This window comes from Mus musculus, chromosome 9 (genome assembly GCF_000001635.26).
Source record: "Mus musculus strain C57BL/6J chromosome 9, GRCm38.p6 C57BL/6J".
NCBI lineage: Eukaryota > Metazoa > Chordata > Mammalia > Rodentia > Muridae > Mus > Mus musculus.
In genome coordinates, this window is record NC_000075.6 from 74,990,125 (window position 1) to 75,008,221 (window position 18,097).

At 42.8% G+C, this 18,097-nt stretch overlaps 1 protein-coding gene across 7 annotated transcripts in view; it reads left to right on the forward strand.

Annotated features, from left to right (window-relative positions):
* The window catches only part of Fam214a (family with sequence similarity 214, member A), a 79,602-nt gene that overhangs the window by 37,258 nt on the left and 24,247 nt on the right, over positions 1-18,097 (forward strand). For all 7 annotated transcript variants that reach the window (NR_153342.1, XR_001778884.2, XR_379417.4 and 4 more), the window contains 3 exons: positions 14,141-14,325; positions 16,164-16,366; positions 16,838-16,963. Coding sequence is in view for 4 of the 7 variants with exons in the window: in XM_006511126.4 (XP_006511189.1) it covers positions 14,141-14,325; positions 16,164-16,366; positions 16,838-16,963 (514 nt within the window). In the remaining 3 variants the exon portion in view is untranslated. The remainder of the gene's footprint in view (positions 1-14,140; positions 14,326-16,163; positions 16,367-16,837; positions 16,964-18,097) is intronic.

The following is an 18,097-nucleotide window of genomic DNA, read 5'->3' on the forward strand; positions in this document are numbered from 1 at the left end:
ATGCATCTGTAGGGGCGATGTTGACGGGAGAGCCAAGTGCTGAAATGGGACCAAGATGTGCTGGCTGGACACATTTTCTGTGTATTTTGGGGAAGATTACATAACCTGTCTAGACTTCCTCTTATGCTTCTTTAATGTTATAACAGGGAGAATTAATAAATAAAAGGAGTTTGGCTTGGTTTTAGAAACTATATTTTATTTCAGCTACTATAACAAAATGCACTAAATTAAGTCATTTATAATCAAGAGAAAAATTATTGCTTACAGTTCTGGCGGCTGGGAAGTCCAAAGATCTGGGCACCAGAAGATTTATTGTTTATAAAGGGCTCACGTTTGCATCAGACATCCTGCTACATCGTCAAGTAAAGGGGCAAACAGGCTGCTTGGATACCTTTCCGAGGCCCAACACTAACTACCCTCACATTGGGAACTACATATCAATAGAGGATCTCAGAGGGATGCAAGCAATCTGACCATATTAGGAATCCTGTCATATATTTAGGAAAGCCCCACATAACTTTCACTGACCTCAAGGTAACATCAGAGGAAGGAGTGAAGGTCTTAAGTGTTTTGTTGAAGTTGAAGACATTCTCATCACTTAAAAGAGTAGAGACTTGAGCCTATTCAGGGTATCTTCCAGGCTCTCACAACTGCCTAAGGGTAAAAATTGATATGGCTAGCATAAATTATTTTTAATTACAATGTGGAAAAATGACTTAGTAAAATGTTTTCATTCACATAGCCCTCATATAATTATAAAGCCAAAGATTTTAACATTTTAATGTTTTAATTGAAATAGAATTGTATCATGTCCCCATATTATACAATTTTCTCCTCCAACTCTTCCCAGCCATTCTCCCTGGAACCCCTCTTATATCCCCCCTTCTTAATTCGATAGCCTCCTTGTCTTTGATTATTATTATTGGGGTGTGTGCATGTACAGATATGTAGAAATATACCTGCTGAATCCGTTTTTGTTTGTGTGTGTGTGTGTATGGTTTCAAAGCTGATCATTTTGCATTGTATAGCCAATCAAGGGGCTCATCCTTAGGAGAGGGTAATTCTCCCTCTTCCAACAGTTCTAAGTGTCTGAGGGTGAGACCCAGTAAACCCTCCCTCCACATTGAAATGTCTACTGATATGCCAGTGGCTACGTCTAGGAGAGACTCTTTGACAGCAGACCTCTTGGCACACTGGCTTTTACAGTCTTTCTGTTCCCTCTTCTTCGATGTCCCCTGAGTCATAAGCACAGAAGCTGTGATGGAGCTATATCTGTTAATTTCTGCATTGCATCCAGTTTCAGTTTTCTGTAATGGTTTCCAGTTGGTATAAAGAGAGGATTCTTGGATGAGGAATGAGAGTAGCTATACTTAGCCATGAGAGGTAGCTCACACGCCAAGAGGGTTCTATGTCATGGCTAGGCTTGTGGATTTGCAGATGGGGAAGGGCCAGAAAAGGTGGCCCTTTAGCAGTTTTAATGCAACTAAAGCTACAGAACCAATACACTCTAAAGTCACTGTGACATGTTACAGCTATAAAGTTACTGTTCAGATTATGAACACAGGGTGGTCTGGTTTCAGGGAGAAGTCTTTCAGTGTTGAGAGTGTGTGTGATGCTGTCTGTGTATTTTAGTATTTGCTTAGGCCAATGTCAACTGTTAGTCTTCCAGTCCAGCATGACATTTTGCACATGACACAAATGTAGAAACTGTGTTTCTACATTCTACATGCTCCCCTGTCTACCAAGCTTTTGAAATCCTGCAGTTTGAGTGGTCCATCTGTAAATGTTAATCACAGTGAATGTGGCTGGCGCTGACGTGGGAAGCAGCAGTTGTTTATGACACTTAGAGGACTCAGGGTAGATTTGTGCTGGGCTTTTATTTTTCTTTGAAAGAGAAATTATATTATTAATTTCAAGAGAAAGACACTGTCAGCTCCACAGGATGTCAAGCAATCCAGTTTGAGAAATTCCTGCTCCTCACTTGTGTGTTATTAATGAATCTATGTAGGTTTGTGTTACAAACAACAAGGATGGGCCTTTCATTAGTACAGAACTCTCTGGGACTCCCTTGTGTAGTTGTCACTTTCTTCTCATTTCCTGGTTTTGAGGTTGCATTAAGAGCAGGGATTCTGGCAGAGGCAGGCAGAGCTCTGATTTGGAGGCCAGTCTGGTCTACAGACTGAGCTATAGGACAACCAGGGCTACACAAACTGTCTTGAAAAAAAAATGGGAAAAAAAAAAAAAGGAGCAGGGACTCTTGGGGGCTGGAGAGATAGCCCAGTGGTTACTAGCACTTGATACTTTTTCAGAGGACCCAAGTTTGGCTTCCAGCAGCCATGTAGGGCAGTTCATAATCTATAACTCCAGTTCCAAGAGATATGATTCCCTCTTCTGGCCTCTCTGGGCATTACACTCATATATATATATATATATATATATACATACACACACACACATACATACACACACACACACACACATATATATACATATACATACACACACATAAATGTTTAAAAGAAAAATTAAGGAGTTCTGAATCTGTAAACATTATTCTACAGTGGCTGCACTTTGAAATTTCTTCGGAAACCTTTTTAAAAGATGCATATTTAGTCTTAAATGGAGTCCTGATTTTATTGCGTCATTGTTTTTTTTCATCTGGGTTCTCAGGATTGGATTCAGGACCTTGCTTTGAATCACAAGCTCTGCCTCTGAGCAACCTGCCCAGACCCTGTTTGTAGTTTTAAAGATTTCCAGTTTGTTCCATGTGCTGCAAAAACTCAAAACATGAGATTTCAAACTTTCCAAAGTGTCTTCTAAAATTAGGTCTCAGCAGAATCATGTTACATAATAGCATGTATGCCATGAGCATGTACAGACAACGTGCTTTACCTTTTAAATGAACAAGGCTATAAGCTGGATATTGCCTCCGTCTTTCTTAGGAAGACAAGCTTTAAGCAGACATAACCTAAAGCACAGTCAAGACTCAGACTCTTTGCTGTCAGGATCCTAACCACCAAACCATAATTTGTCGTTATTCTTGGTGGATCCAAGAACATTGAACCCTGGTCTTCATTCATACAGGGCAGCCACTGTCCCAGTGCTGTGTGCACCCTGTCCTGATTTGTAGTAAACACACTTTCTGATGACTGGCTTTTGTTTTTGTTTTAATTTTGGTCCAGATACACAGTTTCCTTAGAAATCTATAAATCTAAGAGCTGAATGGGGTGGTGCTCACCTGTAATCCTAGCAGACAAGAAGCTGAGATAAGGGCTAGAGAGATGGCTCAGAGATTAAGAGCATGGACTGCTCTTCCAGAGATCCTGAGTTCAATTCCCAGCATCTGCATGGTGGTTCACAATCATCTGTAATGGGATCCAATGCCCTCTTCTGGTGTGTCTGAAGACAGCTACAGTTTGCTCATATATATAATCAATCAATCAATCAATCAATCTAAAAAAAGAGACTAAGCTAAGAGGACTGGAAGTGCAGGTCTACCCTGGGTTACATAATGCGCCTATTTCTCTGTCTGTCTGTCTGTCTGTCTATACATTTGTTTATGACTATGTCCATCCATCTACACAAACATAATGAATTCTGTTCTTATGAGCATCTATATCTACAGCTATTTCTTTTTTTCTTCAGATAAAAGGTTTGCTGGCTCAGTAGGTTCTCTAAAAATGTGGGTATATTTTCAGAAGGAGCTGAAAAACACTCAGCTAGGAGACTGCTTACTTTGGCTTTGGTCAATCATGCTATATTGCATGTAAATGAGAGTCATACAGAAATCCATCACTTCCCTTCCTACGCTTGGTTGGTTTGACAGGCACATCTCCTCCACTTCCTAAATGAGTCTTGAAGGAACACAATAGTTTAATTGGCAGGATTATTTTTTTAACTGGTGAAACATAAAATGTTTGTATATCTTATTAATGACATTACAGATTTGATGGAGTAGCAACAGTAATTGTATATTAATGACTTATATAATGGGTTCTTCTTGGAGTAGATACTGTGACTGTGCTGTGAGCTTGGTACACATGTTTTAGATTAATTTTATCTTGAGCTGTATGTTCATGTGTGGGTTGTGTGTGGGTTGTATATGTGAGCATAGGTACCTATGCAGGTGAGAGGTGTGGGATCCCAGGAGCTGAGATGGTGTGTGCATCAGCTGACATGGTGGCTGGGAACAGAACTTCATCGTCCTTAAGAGCAGCTCATGGTCTAATCTGCTGAGCCATCTCTGGCCATGGCACACGTACCTTCACATATTGCTGTATAACTATCATTGTGAGATTAAATGAGATCGTCTATATCATGGTGTCTGACATCCAGGATGTATGTACGTATCCGTGGCTACAGCCTTTAGCAGCATTAAAGCTGCGGTAAAACCACAGCCAATGCAGAGAGCAGTGCCGTGCTCTTCAGTGTCAGTGGAAGAGAGCAGCTGTTTCATAGCTCCATGCTGCAGGGAAGCCCTTAACTAAACAGGCGGATACTGGTGGTGGTTCCTAGTCCACTGCATTTGTAGAATACCGGATGGCCATGTGCAGCATGGAGTGCTGCTCATTAAAGATGCTCGCTCTAACATTTCCCCAAAATACAGAAACTTAATACTCATTGTTCTAAACCATGGAATTTTGCCCAAGAAATTTGGCTGTGGAGGTTATATAAAAGAAAGGTTATTCACAACAGACTTGGAGAATGTCAGTCGTTTTAAAAACGCCTTTCCCTAGTTGCTTAATAGCTCTTTGCTTGCAATACAAGTCTAGTATCAAGTATTAAGGTGCAACCCTTCCTCTTCTCGCACCAGCAAGCCTCTTCTGTTTTTAGACACTGAAGACATTTGTGGGTACTGTGTCGGTTAAGTGCTTAACTAGGACTGGAGACTAAGCTCCGGGGTAGAGTACTTGCCTAGCACGTGCAAAGCCCTGAGCTTAGTCCACAGCCAGCTGATCATAGTGCAGCCCTGTAATCCTGGCCCTCAGGATGCTGAGGCAGAAGAATTCAAGGCCACACCAGCCTGGGGTGTATACTGAGGCTCTGTCTCAAGCAAGACAAAAGATATAAACTACATCGGCAGTATGAGAGAATGGATGCCATCTCCTTGAGGATTCTGGTTTACACAGCATTTATGAAATGAAGATAACTTTATAAACAGACCTTCTTGACCCAACAAACAGTGTGAAAATTATAGTTATTACATTTAGTTGTGAACTATTAAACACTCTGTTGCCAAGGTCAGAAGTAAGATGTTCACTATTGCTACTTCTGTACTGTTGTTGTCTGACTAGCCACCATAATACAGCAAGAAAAAAAAAAAGCATAAAGACTGGAAATAGAAAACTCATTTGCAGTAATTATGGTTGATTCATTAGAACATCCTGTGTGCGGGAGACAGAAACACCTTGGTGATCAGCCTTAGTAGCATGCTGTATGCCTGAAGTCAGTGGTTTTAGGGTATTTCTTAAAGAACAGAAAGTGGCCATTAAAATGTAAATAGTAGGAAGCACTGTGGAGGTTTGACCCAACAATCACATTTACACTGTTTAGAGAATTCTGGATGGACAGGAGCAGAAGGAGACTAGAAGCAGAGAGCCCAGCCATGGAACTGTTGTAGTTACTCTGGAAGAGATTACAACCATAGAAGAACATGGGAAAGAAAACAGCTAGAGCTTTTGGTCTTGGCTCCTTGAGCATGTGCAGGGTTAGAGTGTGGAGTGTAACTACACTCTAGGAGGGTAGGAGCAGGAGATAGTGGCAGATGACACTGGGCTCAATGGATTCAGTGTGGGTTTTATTTTCCCTCTGTCTCTTAGTCTTTATATCCTTGCTCTCCCTATCTTTATCTAAATTTCATTATGTAACCTGCCACAGAACAGATTCTTTTTCATTTGAGTGAGGCCATTTTAATGCTTTCCATACGTCATTTCTCATCATTATAACAACTATACCTAGTTGGATGGTTAACTATTAAAATTACCAGAAAGTCAAGATAACCATCTTAGTTATTTTGTACTATTATGACAATATCCCAGACTTCATAATTGAAAAAAATTATCACATTTACCTGTGTGGGTTCATGTGAATGTGTATGTAGATGCATGGGTACCCATGCCACAGAGCATATATGGAAGTCTCAGGATGACTGTGCAAATCAGTTCTCCTTCCACCTGTGAGGGGCCCAGAATATTAGGCTTGCCAGCAAGTCCTGTAGCTACTGAGTCTTCTCCCCAGCCATCAGAATCCTTAACTTTAAAAGAATACACATTTAGTCTGGCATGGGGGAACACAGCTTAGTTTCAGCTACGTGAAAGCCTGAGGCAAGAGAATTGTAAGCTACAGGCTGGCCTGGGCAAGATAATGAGAGCCTGTGGGGTAGACAGGATGGATTTACTTCCTGCGGGTTTGTGACTAGGAAGTTGACTATTGAGGGGGTACTGTAATCTAGCAAGAGCCTTTGATCCCACAGTGTGTGTATGGTGGGGTATGCCCAAGTGTATGAAGTCCAAAAGACAACCTGGGGTGTTCAGGCTCTCCTCAGCTGCTGGCTCCCCCTCCCCTTTTTTTGAGACAAGCTCTCTCACTGGTCCAGAACTTACAAGTCCTAGATATCAGTCTATCTCCTCTGCCTTCCTGACACTAAAATTGCAAGCCCATAACACCACAATGGGTTTTTTTTTTTTTTATAAAAAAGATGTGTGTGTGCATGCATGTGCCTGTGTAACGTGTGTGCTGGTGCCCACAGAAGTTAGAAGAGGGCCTAAGATACCCTGGAAATGTAATTATAGATTGTTGTGAGCCAACCTGTAGGTGCTAAGAATTAAACCTGGGTCCTCTAAATGAGCATCCAGCACTCATAAACACTGAGTCATATCTCCTAATGAATGTCTTTAAAGTACTTTTTTACTTTTTTTATTTTGTGTACATGTTTGTGTGGTTTTGTGCCTATGAATTCAGTGTCCACAGAGACCAGAAGAGGACATCAGATCTCCTGGAGCTGCCTTAACAACCATCTGATGTCCTCCTCTGGCGTGCAAGTGTATATTCAGATATAGCACTTATATACATAAAATAAATAACTAAATAAAATTTATTGTAAATCTAGGCATGGTGGCGACAGAAGTGATCTGAGTACTTGGTAGGTTGAGGCAGGAGGATTGCGTGAGCTCGCCTGAGCCACTGTAAGTTCTAGTTACCCTGAGCTACATACTGAGACTGTCTCAAAAAACAAAAGGGAATAAAAGAAAAAAACTGATTTACAAATGAGAATAGAGCCAGCAAGATGGCTAGGAGGTCAGGGCATCTCGTTTCAAGCCTGGCAGCCTGAGTTCAGCTCCATGGTAGTGGGGTCTTATCTCCTGAAAGCTGTCCTCTGACCTTCATACTTCGTGGAATACATGTGCATACATATTCATATACAAAGTAAAAATGTAAAAGCAACCACCACCACAACAACAAAAAAAACACCCTGAACCAACCAACCAACCATGCTAGCCTAAAAGTAAATCATTTACATGTATCTGCACTTCTGAGGCTTCCACTCTATTTGAGTGGATCCAGAGAATGCAGTTTTCTTCTGCCAGAAGGGCTTGCTTTAACATCTTTGGTCATATATGTCTTCCACAGGTGAATTGTCTCAGGATGGTTGCTTTCACATCTCTTGTCATGCATGCCTTCTGCAGGTGAATTGTCTCAGGTTTGCTGTGTATGTTTTGCTTTGTTTTGGAGACAAACCCTGACCTCCCTTCTCGTAACTTTTCCCCTCATTAATGGGGACTGCTCAACTCTGCTTCTTCCTGCGCCTCAGCATGGAAATCTGTTCCCATTTCCCTGTAAGAGGTGCCCACCCTAAGTTTGCAAACCAAACTTAGTGTGAGAGTAACCCCTATCCCTCTTCCTCTGCTTTGGATGGAAACTGCCCAGAGGCTAACAGTTTCCTGAAGGGGGAAGGTTTCCCTTCAGCTTGTCCCCTGGAGAGAAAAGGAGGCCTGTGGGAAAGTCCTACTTTCCCCCAAGGACAGATAAGGTCTTTCTCTCCTAACTTTTATCATTCCTCCATTAGAAACAAAGAAACTAAGTAACATGTCTGAACTTGCCTAAAATTGAACTCTTTGGATCTTACTGCCCTTTTGTGTAAAACTGCATTCTCCAGTGAATCTTTTCATTATAATTACAAAGCAGGTATTAATTAAAGGACAATTTTGTGACTGAGACAGGAGGATTTCTTGGAGTTGGATGCCAAGCTAGGTTATATAGCAAGTTCAAGCCAAGCTGGAGTACAATGAAAGAGCTTATCCATCCACCCCCCACACCGCAGCAAAAGAGGGAAGAAACATTGTTTTAAAAGTTCTTTACATGATTTTACTTCTCTTTGGCTTTCAGTTTTGTTGAGTATACTCTAGCTTCATTTCTATTTTTATTTTGTGTGTGGGTGTTTTGTCTGCATGTCTGTCTGTGCACAACCTACAGCCTGTGTCCTCAGAGTCCATCAGACTCCTGTAATTACATTTACAGGTGGTTGTGAGCCACTATGTCAGTGCTGAGATTTGAACTTGGGTGCTCTGAAAGAGCAGCCAGTGCTCTTAAGTACTGAGCCTGCTCTACAATCCCCCAGCTTCATTTCTTAAGGAACATGCCTCATGACATTTCTTCAGGCAGACAAATACATCAGAAAGCAAACACTCATGAAAAGAATAGTTTAATTCACTCTCTAGTTCTTTGGCAGAAAGGCCACTAAGGAAGTCATCCTGACTCTCTGAACGAGTACAGTTAGAGTGTTTTAAAGTAAGTGTCTACCGACTGTGCTGGGTTTGTTATTTAATAGCTGACTGTTAACTAAAAACAAACCTAAGTTTCTACCATAGCAAGATATGCCAAAAATCAAAGGACAAAGACTTTGTTTTCTTCAGAAGTTTCAGAGGTAAGAATTTTGATTACATTGGCTGGGGGTGAGACTCAGTATTTGACCACCTCAGTAGCGTGATTGGAACCCTGCATCTGTTGCACAGCACTGAGGAAAGGATCATCTCAGCTTGCCCAGTCCTGGAGCTTACATCTTTGTACCAACTCTCACATTGTAATAATCCAGGTTCAAAATTAATTCTAATTTAGGCATCGTATTTAACCCTTTGTGCATACAATTAGCCTTTAAAGTATCATTTATCTGAAGCCAACAGAAGAGGACCGGTGAGATGTCTTACAGGTAAATGCACCGCCAGATGAGTTTGATCCTCAGAGCCCACAAAAGGACAGGAGGAGGGGAGACTTGACTCTAGAAAATGCCCTCAGACCTTTACATATGTGGTGTGGCACACACAGCGTGCACTCGGGCACATGCAACACACACACACTCACACACACACACACAACAAAACCAAGTGAAATTGAATAGAAATAATGCAACCAGCAGAACCCATAACAAGCTGCAGGTTTCTTAAATAATACCTTATTTCTTAAAAAAGAAAGAAAGAAAGAAAGGAAGAAAGGAAGAAAGGAAGAAGAAAGGAAGAAAGGAAGAAAGGAAGAAGAAAGGAAGAAAGAAAGAAAGAAAGAAAGAAAGAAAGAAAGAAAGAAAGAAAGAAAGAAAAGAGAGAAAGAGAGAAAGAAAGAAAGAAAGGAAACAAGAGAACTCTCTAGTTGTCCAGAGAGCTTTCTAGAATCCACACCATACGTTGAGTTGATTGCCTTTGAATCTTTTTTCTGAAATAAAAATAAGTCAGAGTTGATGATAATGTATGTAAGCTTGGGCAAATGACTTTGAAATTTCTTCTTCTCACCCACAAAGGAGGGAAGTAGTGTCCAATGGTATTATTTTAAATTTAATTAATAGTTATTCTGTGCCCCTTATGTGTATGGAAATATTCTAAAAAATTTTCTTTTTTTACAAATAACTGTTGTGACTGCAGTCTGAAGTCAGTTTTATTAAAGGAAAGGGGGTTGGGGAACTGGCTCTGAGAGTTACATACTTGGCCACAAATGTGGACCAGAGTTCAGACCACCAACATCCACATGAAAGCCTGGCAGGCCTGACAGCCACCTGCAGCTCCAACTCAAGAGGTGGAGACAGCAGATCTCTCAGGTGAGTTACACTCCCTCAGTGTGTTCCAGGTTCAGCCAGAGAGCCTGCCTCAAGAAGTAGAGAGCAGTTGGGGAAGACGCCCAGCACCAACCTCCATCCTCACACACATGTGAGCACTCACAAACATACAGAGATAGAGATTAATAAGGGGGAAGCCGAAATAAAGGAGTTGTGTTATGGGGCTAGGGAGGTGGCTCCGTAGTTTAGAACAGAGGGTCAGAGTTCAATTCCCAGGACCCATGCTGGGTCAGTCACAACTCCAACTTCAGGGCACCCAGCTTTGTAGGCACCAGCGCTTACCTGTACATCCACACACACAGTTCACACATATGTACTTAACTTTAAAAATTAAATCTTTAAGCTGTCCACTGGTGGCACATGCCTTTAATCCCAGCACTTGGAAGGCAGAGGCAGGTGGATCTCTGTGAGTTCAAGGACAGCCTGGTATACAGAGTGACTTCCAGGACAGCCTAGGTTGCACAGAGAAACTGTGTCTCAAATCAAAAACAAACAAATCTTAAAAACAAAAACAAAAATGAAGTCAATCCATGACGTTTATTGTGGCTGTTTCTCATAATCATGTGTTGATATAATTTTTTAAGGTTTATGTAATTTTTTAAAAAAATACCATGTGTATATGTGCATTGTGCATGAGATAGAGTGGACGTGTATGTTTGTGTGTGTGCATGTTGTATAGATGGAGACTAGAGAACAAGTGTGGGCGGTTGTTCTTCTTTGCTCACATTTTGGTGGGTTCCAGGGATGCATGGTTAAGATACATACTCACTGTGAGGAAACAGATGGTTCCGCGTGCTTCAGGGCTGTCAGCATGGTAGTGCTGACTTAGTTCATCTGTAGTGCTGATTGGTTTCTTTAGCCTTTCCTTTCTCCTAGTCAGTGCCCCAATTTTGGAGAAGGTTGTCTGTCCATAAGAAATGGTGACATGGGTCCATGTGGATGTGGAAGGCATGACTCTGGGTTGCGTGCCAGTGTCTGGCAACAGCTGCTCACTGCATCAGTGGCTTATGCAAGCACTGGGAAGAGAAGGAAGTCAGGAAGAGGTCAGTGCCGAGAGCAGGTCAGAAAGAGGCCTTCCACAGATAGACGGGGCATTCTTCACAAACCTGTGGGTGTAGGAAAGGGAGAGGAGAAAGCTGCCTGCTGCACTGGAGAGAGAATGGAAGGACACGAGCTTTCTACACAGGACTTTGTCTGGGATGGAGGGACTATTTGGGGAGCTGCAGAAGCTGAGTTGACCTGGGACTCCGTCAGCATCCAAAGCAGAGTTCACGCCACATTGTCCATCCAGCTAAAGCGGATGGCTCTGTGGCAGCTCTGGCCTGAGCATCGGGCTTGAGGGTCTAGAAGTGCATTCGTTAGGAAGCCAACCACCGAAGGAGAGATATAACCAAACCTTTGTACCCTGAGGATTATAGTGGAGTGGGTCTTCAGTAAAACAGATCTCCACTAGGTTGGGAGATGGAGCAGCGTCCCTCAGCCTCTGTGTACTGTTTACAGTCTGGCTGGGAGCTGGGGCTGGGCTGGGGCTTTGGAGAGCCGAGCTCTCGAGGCTCTGGACTGGTGCCCACTTCATCTAGAAAAGCAAGCAGCTTAGGCATAGTGAAAGCTCTAGACACTTGGAAAGAGCCACAGATGAAATAGGTCACCTCGTCACTAGATGTGCAAGGACTGGCTGTGACAGTTCCCAGGGTAGTGTCTGAGAGCTTATTTGGAGGTTGAGTTTGACTTTCTCAGGATTCTTTCAGCCCTGAGAGTCTATGCATCTCTGCTCTTCAGAAGCAGTGGAGCTGGGTCATGGCCAGCTGGCCCAGCATTTGGGAGGTAGAGGCGGGAAGACCAGAAGGTTAAGTACAGCCTTGACTATATAGTGAGTTTAAAGCCAGCCCAAACTAAGTGAGAACTTGTCTTTAAAGAGAAAAGAAAAAAAGAAAGAAAAAAATTCTTAAAACAACAACAAAAACCTAACAAATGGAAGGAAGGAAGGAAGGAAGGAAGGAAGGAAGGAAGGAAGGAAGGAAAGGGGAAAGAAGGGGAAGGGAAAAGGGAAACGGGAAAAGGGAAAAAAGTTAAGTTAGAAGTAGCTCAGGGAAAGCCCTAGGAGAGATCACAGGCTTCCTGAGGACGCAGAGTGAGCAGAGCCTCTGACTGCACCAGAACCTGCCATGCACACACGTGGCTGCCTTTGCACCCTGGAAAAACCCAGTGCAGTTGGGCAGCACACAGCTCTGTGTAGAGGGATGGAGGAGGAGTGTCCTTCCCAAGTCTGGCTGGGCTGCTGCACATGCTGTTTGACTTATTTCTATAGCCTGCCAAGGTAGTAGAAAGATTCCAGGCACTGAAACCTCAGAGTAAAGTGGGAAAGAGGCCAGGGAAAAAACCTAGGAGATTGCTAAAAAGATAACTTAAGATAATATTGTTTTATCTTCAGAGAGGCCTGTTCGTTAACATGAATCAAAATTGTTCATTTGTGAGTTTATTCCAGCCTTAGTGAGTTCACTAAGCTGAGTATTCAAGCATATTAGTTTTCAAACATATTTATAAAAATTCCTTTATCTATTTAGAAAGCAACTGGATCATCCTATACATCCAACAGTATAGGATTGGTTAAATAGATCACGCCATAGTTCTAGTTAAGTAAAAATAGAGGCCTACGTTTGAGAAGGAAAGTGGTCTACTAGATTAAGTTAAAACGTGTTTTTTAAAAAGATAGAAAGTAAGGGGCCAACAAAATGGCTCAGCTAGTGAAGGTGCTTGCCAGCAAGCCTGATGACCTGAGGTCAGTCCTCACATAGTGAACAAACCATTTTGTCCTCTGACCCTCCATTTGCACTGTGGCATACACACCTGCTCCATAGGTGCCTACACGCATGCACATGCACAAATAAAGTAGTAAAATGTAACAAAAAATGTAAAGGTAGGAACAATGATGGATAATCGTATGTCTCTCGGCCTCTCTGTAAATACCCCTCGATTTATGATCTAATTTCATTCCCAAAGGAGATTTGAGACCCTCTCTTTTCCAGTCAGCTCATTATTATAATTTATAGTTCTATTTCCAGAAATAATTCTGTATCACAAAAATACCAAATGAACAAAAGTGTGTGTTAGATATATATTACTTTCATTTTAATTTAAGAAACAAAAGTATGTAATAGGAGATTTTTATGGTCATGGTGAACAACAGCATTATTACAGTGGTTTAAGGGCCTGGTTTCTGGAACCAAATTGTATATCCAAATTGCAGATTGTCTGGGGTGAGTACGTGCCAGCTCCCTCCCCTTGCTTCGATTGCCTGTGAGATGCAGGCAGGAGTCCTCATCCATCAGTGCCCTGAGGACTGAGCTTATCTGGACCTCGTACTTAGAACTAGTGATGCTCATGCCAGTAGAACCCCATCTGAAGTGTCAGCTGTCATCTTCCTGCCTCCACCCCCTCAGTGCTGGGCTTTTAGGTCTCGGCTACACCCTCAGTCTGAGAAAGGCTTTGTCATTGGCAGTGATGGTTTGGGTTTTTGTTTTTTTAGTTTTTGCTTCTTTGAGACAGGGTGTTGTATAACCAAAAGTTGCCTGGAACTCACTGTGTAGCCTAGGCTGGCCTCAAACTTACAACAATCCTTGTCTTAGCCTCCTGAGTGCTGTGAGTGTTGCCCCCAGCTGTCATGGAATCCTGTTGAGTACTTTAGGATTAGAGGTTTATCTCAGTGAGTAGATAGGAATGGTGCTGTAATCTCAGAACCTAAGAGTGGGAGACAGGGAGGTTAGGGGTTCAAGACCAACCTCTACCACTCAGTGAACTCAAGGCCAGCCCGGGTTGTATGAAACCCTATCTCCAAACAATTAATTCATTAAAAATTAATGAGCTATGGATATAGCTCAGTTGTAGAACACTTTTTGGCATGGTAAAACGGTGACCTAGTGTGTATGTGGCCCTGGGTTCAGTCCCATAATGATAGATAAACAGCAACACTGTAAAAAAAAATGTGACTAATTCAAGTGGTGGAATTCTTAATACAATGAAGAATTTTCTTTTTTATGCCAGATGCCTTGGATGAGTATTTTGAATATGACGCAGAGGAGTTCTTGGTCTCTTTGGCCTTGCTGATAACTGAAGGACGAACCCCGGAGTGCTCTGTGAAAGGCCGTGCAGAGAGTTTCCACTGCCCTCCAGCGCAGTCTCGCTTCCCAGGAACGGCCAGACATGAATGCAGCGACAAGCTGGCCCAGGTGAGGACCGGACCAGGCTCCATTGCTGTTTGTGCTCTGATGTCTTCTTCCCTGCTGTTCTGTCATGGTGATTTTTATATTTGAATGTGGCTTGGAAGTGCTCCAGGTGACTCCCTAAGCTGAGGCGATGTTGGAAGCCCTCCTGCCTCCCACTCCACAGTAGTCTTCTATGCTGCCATCCCCTTTCCTTTAGCTATGGACTCTTTTTTATTTTTCAATTTTTTATTAGATATTTTCTTCATATACATTTCAAATGCTATCCTGAAAGTCCCCTATACCCTCCCCCGCCCTGCTCCCCTACCCACCCACTCCCACTTCTTCGCCCTGGTGTTCCCCTGTACTGAGGCATATAAAGTTTGCAAGATCAAGGGGCCTCTCTTCCCAGTGATGTCCGACTACACCATCTTCTACTACATATGTAGCTAGAGACACGAGCTCCGGGGTACTGGTTAGTTCATATTGTTTTTCCACCTATAGGGTTGCAGACCCCTTTAGCTCCTTGGGTACTTTCTCTAGATCCTCCATTGGGGGGCCCTATGATCCATCCAATAGCTGACTGTGAGCATCCACTTCTGTGTTTGCCAGCCACTGGCATAATCTCACAAGAGACAGGGTCCTTTCAGCGAAATCTTGCTGGCATATGCAATAGTGTCTGCGTTTGGAGGATGATTATGGGATGGATCTCCGGATGGGACAGTCTCTGAATGGTCCATCCTTTAGTCTCAGCTCCAAACTTTGTCTCTGTTACTCCTTCCATGGATATTGTGTTCCCTATTCTAAAGAGGAATGAAGTATCCTTGCTTTGGTCTTTCTTCTTGATTTTCTTGTGTTTTGCAAATTGTATCTTGGGTATCTTAAGTTTCTGGGCTAATATCCACTTATCAGTGAGTGCATATCAAGTGAGTTCTTTTGTGATTGGGTTACCTCACTCAGGATGATATCCTCCAGATCCATCCAATTTATGAATTTATGAAATTCTTTTTTTAAGATTTATTTATTTATTATATGTAAATACACTGTGGCTGTCTTCAGACACACCAGAAGAGGGCATTAGATCCCATTACAGATGGTTGTGAGCCACCATGTGGTTGATGGGAATTGAACTCAGGACCTCTGGAAGAGCAGACAGTGTTCATAACTGCTAAGCCACCACTCCAGCTCCTGTTGCTTGTTTTTTGTTTTTTTTTTTGTTTTTGTTTTTTGTTTTTGATTTTTTTGGAGACAGGGTTTCTCTGTGTAGCCCTGACTATCCTGGAACTCACTCTGTAGACCAGGCTGGCCTCGAACTCAGAAATCTGCCTGCCTCTGCCTCCCGAGTGCTGGGATTAAAGGTATGTGGTTGTTTTTTTTCTTTTTTTTTTGAGACAGAGTTTCTATGTGTAGCTCTGGCTGGCCTAGAACTCTCCTTGTAGACCAGGCTGACCTTGAACTCACAGAGATCTACCTGCCTCTGTCGCTGAGATACTCGGATTAAAGGCATGTGCCACCACTGCCCAGCAATTTACCATGCCACAAGTCCTCTACTGCTGAGCTCTCTATTGTTTTACACTTATTTAATATATATGAGGGTTTTGCCTCATTCTATGTCTTTGTTCACCTGAATGCCAAGTGCCCATGGAAGCCAGAAGAGACCAGTGGATCCCCTGAAACTAGGTTTGCAGATGGTTGTGAGCCACGATGTGGGTGCTGGGAAGAGAAGAGGCAGCCAAGCCTGAACAAGTGCTACTGCGTATGCTGTGTTCCTTGTGCAGATATCTACAATTATGGTTTTGAACTTTAAATACAAAATTAAGGCAGTTATTGAGAATATTCATTTGTTTATCTCCCTTTTCTCCCAGTGTCGCCAAGCCAGACGAACCAGATCTGAGGTCACACTGTTGTGGAAAAATAATCTCCCAATCATGGTGGAGGTGATGCTCCTGCCGGATTGCTGCTACAGTGACGAGGGGCCTAGTACAGAGGGGGCAGATCTGAATGATCCCGCCATTAAGCAAGACGCACTGTTACTGGAGAGGTGGATCTTGGAGCCAGTTCCCCGACAGTGAGTTGTTCAGCGTGGACTCCAGTTTTCCATGACCTCCTACACCTTACCCTGCCACTGCATCATGTCTCTGAACACCCCCCCCCTTTCTCTCTCTCTCTCTCTCTCTCTCTCTCTCTCTCTCTCTCTCTCTCTCTCTCTTTTTGGTTTTTCGAGACAGGGTTTCCCTGTGTAGCCTTAGCTGTCCTGGGGCTCACTCTGATCAGGCTGGCCTCAAGCTCAGAAATCCACCTGCCTCTGCCTCCCAAGTGCTGGGATTAAAGGCATGCGCCACCATTCCCAACTGAATTCCCCTTTTTTATGTGGTAAAATTGAGATACTTAGTACATTGGTTCACTATGCAATTATGACACCAAATGACATTAGGATATTCACGTAGGTGCTCTTAGAGTACACATCCCAAGAGACGCCTGTCCCCTCTTTCCTCTTCCAAATGCAGTCTCTCAGTCTCAGCTGTGTTTCCTCCCTTAGGAATGGTGACCGCTTCATCGAAGAGAAGGCACTTCTGCTGGCTGTCAGATCATTTGTGTTTTTTTCTCAGTTAAGTGCTTGGCTGAGTGTTTCTCATGGTGCTATTCCACGAAACATTCTTTACAGGTATGTATGTTTGTCCAGGGGGAAAGGGTCAGTTTATAGTCAGCCTACTGTGTGGTGTTTAGCCTGTCAAAAGCATTTTTCCTTCATTTATAAATGAAAACCAGTATACGCGGATGAAATTCTTCTCAAAACAAGTTAGGAGAGTATATTATATGGGAAATATATGAATAGTCTTGTTGAGCTGTATCTTGTTAAGATGGCTTGGTGGGTTACATTTGGTGGACAAAACTGTTTAAAGAACATTCAGCTTTACCTCAGGAAGCTGAGCTGGACGTAATGCCGCCGTAAAGTGGGGACTGAGGTCCCCTGGGCTAGTGATACTCTGGAGTTTTCTATCTCAAACATATAAACATTGCTGGACTTAATGCTGTGTGCTCACAGTGCCAACTATTCCAGACGTGGGGTAGGATTGCTGGGACAGTGGCTTTGAACCTGAGCAAGATAGCAAACGCTTGTCTTAGGAAGGGAGGGAGGGAGGGTGGGAGGGAGGGAGGGAGGGAGGGAGGGAGGGAGGGAGAGAGAGAGGGAGGGAGAGAGGGAGGAAGCAAGCAAACAAGGAAGAGAAGCACATGTGTGTGTGACTTCTTGTATGCATGTGTGTGTTTATATGTGTGCATAAAGAAATATGCAGGCTGCCAAGCAACTAATTGTTTCTTTATGCAGGTGAAATAGTCTTCTAGACTGTCTTGCTCAATAAGCAGAATCAGCTTATTTAATAGTAAACACAAAGCCCTGTTTTCTCTTTGTTTTTTGTTTATTTGGTTGTTTTGGTTGCCTTGTGGCATCATTTTTTTTTCCTTTTTCTTCTTTGTGTGCGTGTGCGTGTGCATGAGTGTGTGATTTTCTTTGTTTTGTTTTGGTTTTGGTTTTTTGAGGTAGGGTTTCACTGTGTATCCCTGCCTGTCCTGGAACTCACTCTGTACACCAGGATGGCCTCAAACTCACAAAGATCTGCCTGCCTCTGCCTCCTGAGTGCTGGGATTAAAAGCATGCGCCACCACTGCCTGGTACTTTTGGTTTTCTATTTTGGCAAATATAAATAGTTCATAATATTTTTGAGCCTTTGGTGTTTTCTGTAGCTCCTTCCTGTAATCTCACAGAAGGAGGATCACTGCAAGTTTGAAACCAACTTGT